The following is a 7695-nucleotide window of genomic DNA, read 5'->3' on the forward strand; positions in this document are numbered from 1 at the left end:
TGTGTGTTGTTACATAATATATAAGATATTACTAATATTACCATCATTATTATTATTATTATCATTATTATTATTATTATTAACATTTTTATTTTTACTTTTCATTCTCCAGGTTGGAAGTTCCTCGGAAGGTGTGAGGTGACCCATACGAGGGTCTATGAGCAGAAAATACTAGAAATATATTTTGCTGGACTTTAGAAGCATCGGAGGAGGGAAGAAGGAAGATTCAGATCTACCATAGGAAGCCAAAGCCATGTTATACTGAAGCAGGGATGGATGGATGGATAAGAGTTAGGACATAAGAAGACAGATAGACATGAAACCAGATATGTGATAGGATAGATACTAGATAGATAGATAGATAGATAGATAGATAGATAGATAGATAGATAGATAGATAGATAGATAGATAGATAGATAGGAGAGAGAGAGAGAGGAAGATGGGATAGGAAAGAAAGAAAGAAAAAAAGAGAAAGAAAGAAATGGATAGATATGGAACAGGGAGAAAGAGAGAGAGAGATTAAACCTAAGATAGATAGAGACAGCACATAATAGATAGATAGATAGATAGATAGATAGATAGATAGATGGATGCCCCTCTCTGTATCTGTTATCTCTAGGGAAAGCTATACATTTTCCATGATATGGAGCTGAGATGAGCTCAGGCATGGCAGATACCATCCTGCTGAGTCACAGATGGTCCGGGCATGTTATCTGGTAGGCAGAGGTAGGGCACAGGGGGGTAAGCATACTTGTAATAGAGACTGTTAGAGGTCCTAACCGCTGAAATGACCTGACGTCTCTGATACCACAGGCTCCCAGTACATGGATTATGTGTGTTATGGTGATTTCCCTCATACAACAGATCACAGAGAAGGATGAGTACTCTATGTGTCCCTGCAGGTCTCCTCAGTTCTGTCTTTAGTCCCTTTCACCTGTCCTCCTTCTATAGACCTGACCTCCTTCTATAGACGTGTCCTCCTCCTATAGACCTGACCTCCTCCTATAGACCTGTCCTCCTCCTATAGACCTGACCTCCTTCTATAGACCTGACCTCCTTCTATAGACCTGACCTCCTTCTATTGACCTGCCCTCCTTCTATTGACCTGTCATCCTCCTATAGACCTGACCTCCTCCTATAGACCTGTCCTCCTTCTATAGACCTGACCTCCTTCTATAGACCTGACCTCCTTCTATAGACCTGACCTCCTCCTATAGACCTGTCCTCCTTCTATAGACCTGACCTCCTCCTATAGACCTGACCTCCTCCTATAGACCTGTCTTCCTTCTATAGACCTGACCTCCTTCTATAGACCTGACCTCCTCCTATAGAACTGTCCTCCTTCTATAGACCTGTCCTCCTTCTATAGACCTGACCTCCTCCTATAGACCTGTCCTCCTTCTATAGACTTTATCTCCTTCTATAGACTTGGTAGAAACTCAGGGTCAATTTTTTTTTGTATCTGGTTTTGGGAAAGATTGGATGAAACTAATGGAGTGTTTATGTTTGTAAAAATCTATATGAGGTGCTAAAATATAAATGATCTCTGTCATCTGCAATAGTATTTTGTTTTACATCTGTCATTCAGATTGGATGAAACTTTATCAGATTGTTAGAAATTGTCCTAATTGTATCTATGGATGGTTTTACACTCTCCTTATCCCGCTGCTCCTGATTTCTCTACCAGGCACTCTACCCTCCTTTACTTTCTGCTCTCCTCTGCTCTTTCCTCTCCACTCCTCTGCTCTCCTCTTTCCTCTCCTATCCACTCTCATCTCTCCACTCTCCTCGCTTTTGCCTCCCTCACCTCCTCTCCTCTGCTGTCTCCTTCTCCCTTCTTTGCCCTCACCTCTCAAATTTTGTCTCCTCATCCTTCACCCCTCTGTTGTTACTCTTTCTCCCCTCACTGCTGTTTACTATCCCCCTCTCTACTTCTCTCTCCTCTCCCCCCTACTCCTCTCTCCCCTTGGCTGTCTCCTCTCCCCCTCCACCCCCTTCCTCGGCTCTCATCTCTCCCCTCTCCATTCCAGTCCTCTGCTCTCTTCTCTCGCCTCTCCATTCCATTCCTCTGCTCTCCCCCCTCCTCACTTCTGCTCTCAACTACTCTCCTCTATTGTGCTCTGTCCTCTCCCTTCCCTGAACTTTTCCCTTCTTTCCTCTGCTCTCCTCGCTCCTGTGTTTTTCTTTCCTCTCTCCATAGCTTTCCCCTTCTTACCTCTCCACCCCTCTCCTCTGCTCTCTTCCCTTTCCTCTTCTCTGCTACCTTTTCCTCTGCATTCTCCTTTCCCCACCTCTGCTCTCTGCTCCCCTCTTCTCTCCTCTGCTGCCATTTCCTCTTTTCTATGCTCTCCTCTCCCCTCCTCTGCTCTCCTGTTCTCTGTTACCATCTCCTCAGCTATCATCTCTTCTCTCCTCTGCATTCTCTTTTCCCCTCCTCGCTCTCTGCTCCCCTCTCTCCTCTTCTCTCTTCTGCTACCATTTCCTCTTTTCTGTGCTGTCCTCTCCCCTCCGCTGCTCTCCTCTTCTCTGCTCCCCCTGTCCTCTGTTACCATCTCCTCTGCTATCTTCTTTACTCTCCTCTGCATTCCCCTCTCCCCTCCTCTGCTTTCAGCTCCCCTCTCCTCTGCACCCCCCCCCTCCTCACCTGTTACTATATCCTCTTATCTGTGCTCTTCTCTCCCCTCCTCTGCTCTCTTCTTTTCCTACTCCTCTTCTCTCCTCTGCTTCCATCTCCTCTCCTCTGCTCTCCCATCTCTCTTCTCTTCTACTCTCCTCTGATCCCATCTCCTCTTCTCTTCTCTGTCCTCTCCTCTTGTCTGCTTTGCTCTGTCCCGGGATAACCTTTCAGCCTTGCTTTGACTTATAGTTCTTGTCCAGCTGGAGGGACTTCCTGGACTTTTATGGATTTGGAGAACCCCCGGGCATGCTTCTGCTTCCACAGGGAATGCCGGACACTTTCTGTGTTTGCTGGATTCCTGTGTACATGCCAATGTGGGTTATTAATTGGGGAAAGTCAGTGACAAAGCAGAGAAAGGAGCTGAGAGATGGCCTGGGGTTCTGCAGGTGAATGAGGCAGCAGGTGTGAGCGCGACTTGCAGGGTGCGACTGCTGCGTGCTCTGCGGATGGCACGCCTCTGGAATGTCTCCGTGTTGCTTTAGCTACGAGTGACTATTATTACTCATCTAAGACACTTATATTATATATGTGTTAAATAAAACCTGCTGATCACAAGACAAGTGAGATCATCACCCCCCCTCCCCCCCATCTTCAATTACAGCATAATGTATATGTAAAGCCAATCGGAAGAGCCTCATAAATGCTGTAACATGACAAAGCCCAATTGGATTTTCAGTTTACAGCTGAACTCCACATAGATATAGAAGCAGTGGCGTCACAAGGGGGGTGCTGCCTGCCCCCGGGTGACACCATTATTCCGCCGGGTGAACGTCTCCTCATCACTCTGCTGGCATCCATCACCAAGATGGCCGCTGGCAGGTATCAAAAAGAGGACCGCGCATGCGCGATGACGTCACGGCGAGGGGGTGTCACCTGGTATCTGCTCCGAGTGACACCGGGCATCGGGACGCCCCTGTATAGAAGACACAAATGAATGCAGCTTCTTTGCCATTAATATATCATTAAAATCAATGTTTTGGTGTGTGAGAGGAAGAAGCAGCACAAGGAGCTGACAAAAAGTATGCTGATAGGAGCAGAAAGCAGAGTGACAGAGATGAGCTCTCCACTGTGCTGCTTCTCCTTTGACTGTGGTAGGTCTAGAACGACCTGGGCTCAGAGGAAGCGGGTTGAATGATGCAGCCATCAGACTGAGGACATCTAGTGGCAGAAAAAAGTACTGTGGGCAAAATCTATGGATTGAAGCTGAATTTTGCAGCAAACACTGAGGTTTGTTACTTCATCTTTTAATGGGCTATTAATTTGTATCAGATATTTACTAGGTGCAAAGCCTTACAATTCATTTTCTTTAGGAAGCGGCCACAGCCTGGGTAGAAAAGCCTGTTCCCTGCCAGCATGCTGCAGAGAAGGAGCCTTGCTCTCTGTGTGGAAGCAGCGGTCTCTCCGCAGAGGACCAAAATGCCCCCCCCTCCCACTGAGTTAGAGCCGGAGCTCACTAATTAGCAATGCTCATGCTCCCTGCTGATTGGAGAGATCGAGCTCTGGCTCAGCAAGGAGTGCATCAGACCTCTACAGAGATGGACTCTTGTTCTCTGTGTAGAAGCAGTGGTCTCTCCACAACAGCTGGAGGGCCGAGGTGGCCTAACCTTGGTCCATTGTGTTGCCGATGGTGCACCTTCAAGAGAGGGGGGTGGCTTGTGGTGCACATTCCAGGCTCGGGGTTTGGGGGATTCGGCTTGTGGTGCACGGCATCCCACCCAGCTCACTGGTTGCCAGGGGCTGCCTGGGATGTCAGCCAGAGCATCCCGCTCAGCTCCTGGCAACCAGTGACTTCAGTGAGCCAGGCAGGATGGTGGCCAGAGTGTCCCAGGAGCAGTGGCGTAACCAGAGTTATGGGCGCCCGGGGCAGAACATTTTTTTCGCCCCCATGGTTGTTACGCCACTGCCCAGGAGCTCTTAGTAAGCTGGGAAAGGGGGCCAGAGCATCCCCACGTGACCAAATGAGGTGCCACCGAAGGCATGACCCTGATGGTAGGTGATGAAGGAAGGGCGGGGGGGGTGTAGCTTTGTAGATCCAGGGAAGGTGCAGTAAGGTGGGAGAGGGTAGACATGCCAGCTCAGGTTAGAGTTATCCAGGTGCTGAGCATTCAGGTATTTGTCATCCCCGTCCCTCCCAGAATCCCGGTCCGCTCGGGGTCCATCTGTCCCTTATTTGGGAGAATTTTCGCCTTGGCAATTAGGAGCTGCATTGCTCATCCAATTAGGCTGCATCCACAAACAGGAAATGCCATAACCTTTCCCTTAGTCATCCCAGTGGATGAGCCTTGCGAGCTGACATCGCCGGCCCCGAGCACAGAGTCCACGCCATATAAGGGCTGCTCACCTATTTCTGTTCATTGCCGGGGTGTCGGCGTGCCAGGGAGCACATCCACGTCCGTCACGTTCAGCACAGGCGACCTGTGCTACCTGCGTGCAGGTGTGACAAAGCCGCATGACCTGCCTCCTCCTGAACAATGACGGCTTAGCCCATTCAGGCTCGGGGCTGTCACATTCTGCACGCCATTGACAAGGCACCTGCGCGATTTCCCAAGAGCGGATACGGTTTCAGGAAAGGTCCATCAGATGGCGTCACCCTCTGGACGCCACGGCGCTGCATTATGGATCCTTTGTTCCTGAATTAAAGCTGATGCTTATATATTGGCTTCTCTGGGTTCCTCATTTCCACGCTCATCAACATTCTAATGACAAATATTAATAAAACATTAAACACCTTATTTTGGTCCCAGTGATGTCATCGCAGGGTCTCTGTGCTTCTCTTTGCAATGCAGGCAGATCATGGCTGGTGGGAGGGGCCAGTAGAGTGACATCAATGAATACCTTATTTTAGTCCCAGTCAGTGGCGTCACAAGGGGGTGATGGGGGGTGCGGTCCGCACCCGGGTGACACCAATGCAGAGGTGACACCAAAATGACTGACAGTCAAGCCAGCCCGGTGGGTGTGGCCAGCACCCGGGTGATACCATTGCAGGGGTGACACCAAAATGACTGACAAGCCAGCCTGGCGGGTGTCGCCCGCACCCGGGTGACACAATTGCAGGGGTGACACCAAAATGACTGACAGTCCCTTTGGTGTCACCCCCTCTAAAACGTCGGGCTCTCGGTCCACGTTTTAGGTCCAGTGTCAGGAGAGAGGAGGGAACCCGGCGGCCAGCCTTATCCCACCGGGTGACTGTCCCCTCCTCTCTCTGCCGGCGTCCATCACCAAGATGGCCGGCGGCAGGTATCAGAGATCGGTCCACGTGTGAGGTCCATTGTCAGGAGAGAGGAGGGAACCCGGCGGCCAGGTTAACGTTCCCTCCTCTCTCTGCCTGCCTCAATTAGCAAGATGGCCGCCGGCAGGTGTCAATCAGATGGCCGCGCATGCACGATGACGACATGGCGGTGACACCCGGCCTCGGGATGCCCCTGGTCCCAGTGATGTCATCGCTTGGTCTCTGTGCTTCTTTATGCAATGCCAGCACATCATAGCTGGTGGGAGGGGCCAACAGAGTGATGTTAATAAATACCTTATTTTAGTCCCAGTGATGTCATCACTGTCTCTCTGTGCAACACAGGAAGATCATGGCTGCTGGGAGGGGCCGGCAGGGTGCTATACATAGCCTCAGCACTCCTCTCAAGACCCCTAGCCCTGATGCAAGCAGTGGGCCGGCTCTTGGGAGGAGTTATGCAAATATCAAAACGCCTTGAAGGGCGGGTGTCAGTCTGGAGGAGTGGGCGTTCCTAGACAGGCTGTATTTGCATGCGGACCACCCACATGTGATGCTGAGCCTCCATGATGGACAGAACTTAGAACCAATAAATGAAAGGGGCGGGGCCAGGGACAGTCAAGATGCAGAGACAAGAGCTAGAATAGGGGTAGGCAACCCTGCGGCTCCATTTGTTGTGAAACTACAAGTCCCATGATGCACTGCAAGAGTCTACCCACTGCCCAGGCACTCCCGGCACACCCTTTGCGCACGCCTATGGTCCAGGATAACCTGGGCTCAGAGGAAGTGGGATGAATGATGCTAGCCAGCAGACTGAGGACATCTAGTGGCAGAAAACAAGTACTGCGGGGTGAAATCTCTGGACTGAAGGTGAATATTGCTGCAAAAGCTGGTTTTATTTTATATTTTGATGGGCTGTTCATTGTTATCTCGTCATGTTTGGCTGCAGTTGTGCTTTTTTATTGGCTGGCTTGGCATAGAAATTCCATCTCACACATACAGCTTCCAAGCAGGGAAGTGGCAGAAATCAGTGAATCCAGTCAAGGGGCAGATATGAAGAATGGAACTGAACTCCGATATAAACATGACCGCCGCAATATAATCTAAGCACGCGGAGGGCAAGCTAGGTGAACCCGGAACCCGGTGAGGATCGTATGTGACTGCACTTCCCTTATCTATTGTCTATGGAGGGGAAAGGTGACTGTGATGTCATAGAGGGAAACAGAGAAGACAAATGATGATCCTTCAAAGCGATCTGTCAGTAAAGTTCACAAGTCTGAATCCAGTTTTTCTGACTCATGACTACCTACAGCAACCGTATCATCATACAGAAGAGCGCCACGTTTATTATTAAAGGAGAACTGTGAGGCGAGTGAAAATCACTGATCCTCCTAGTTCTAGCCGACGTGTGACAATGAAACCGTCACAGGTCGGCTCAATAGATCGGGAAGTGAGCGAACACATACCGGCGCTCGCTAACTTCTCGATCGTCTCCCTGCAGAGAGCTGTGACTGTCACTCACTGCTCCCTGCAGGGATTCCCCCCATCCCCCCTCCGATCCTCCAGCGCTGACTAGAGGAACAGACCGGGGAGGGGGCAGGCACAGCTGGCTCTGCCTCTAGATAGGCAGAGCCAGCTATCAATCACGCAGCTGGGCGGATCTCGGAATCGGTCCCCGCTGCGGCGTCTCAGTATACCGCGAGCTGTAGCTCCCTATATACTGAGCTTTGGGTGACGGGAGGACGCTAGTTTGTGTCCTCCCGTTACCCTTAGGAGAACTAAGGTGTAAAGCCC

At 50.3% G+C, this 7695-nt stretch overlaps 1 protein-coding gene across 1 annotated transcript in view; it reads right to left on the bottom strand.

Annotated features, from left to right (window-relative positions):
- Positions 1–2586, bottom strand: part of ADM (adrenomedullin) — a 6284-nt gene extending 3698 nt beyond the window's left edge. Inside the window, exon 1 of the mRNA XM_018554868.1 lies at positions 2217–2586. Coding sequence (XP_018410370.1) covers positions 2217–2586 — 370 coding nt within the window. The remainder of the gene's footprint in view (positions 1–2216) is intronic.
- Between the last annotated feature and the right edge of the window lie 5109 nt (positions 2587–7695).

The sequence above is a fragment of the Nanorana parkeri genome, unplaced genomic scaffold (assembly GCF_000935625.1).
Source record: "Nanorana parkeri isolate BGI_ZX_2015 unplaced genomic scaffold, ASM93562v1 scaffold10, whole genome shotgun sequence".
In the NCBI taxonomy this organism is placed as follows: Eukaryota; Metazoa; Chordata; class Amphibia; order Anura; family Dicroglossidae; genus Nanorana; species Nanorana parkeri.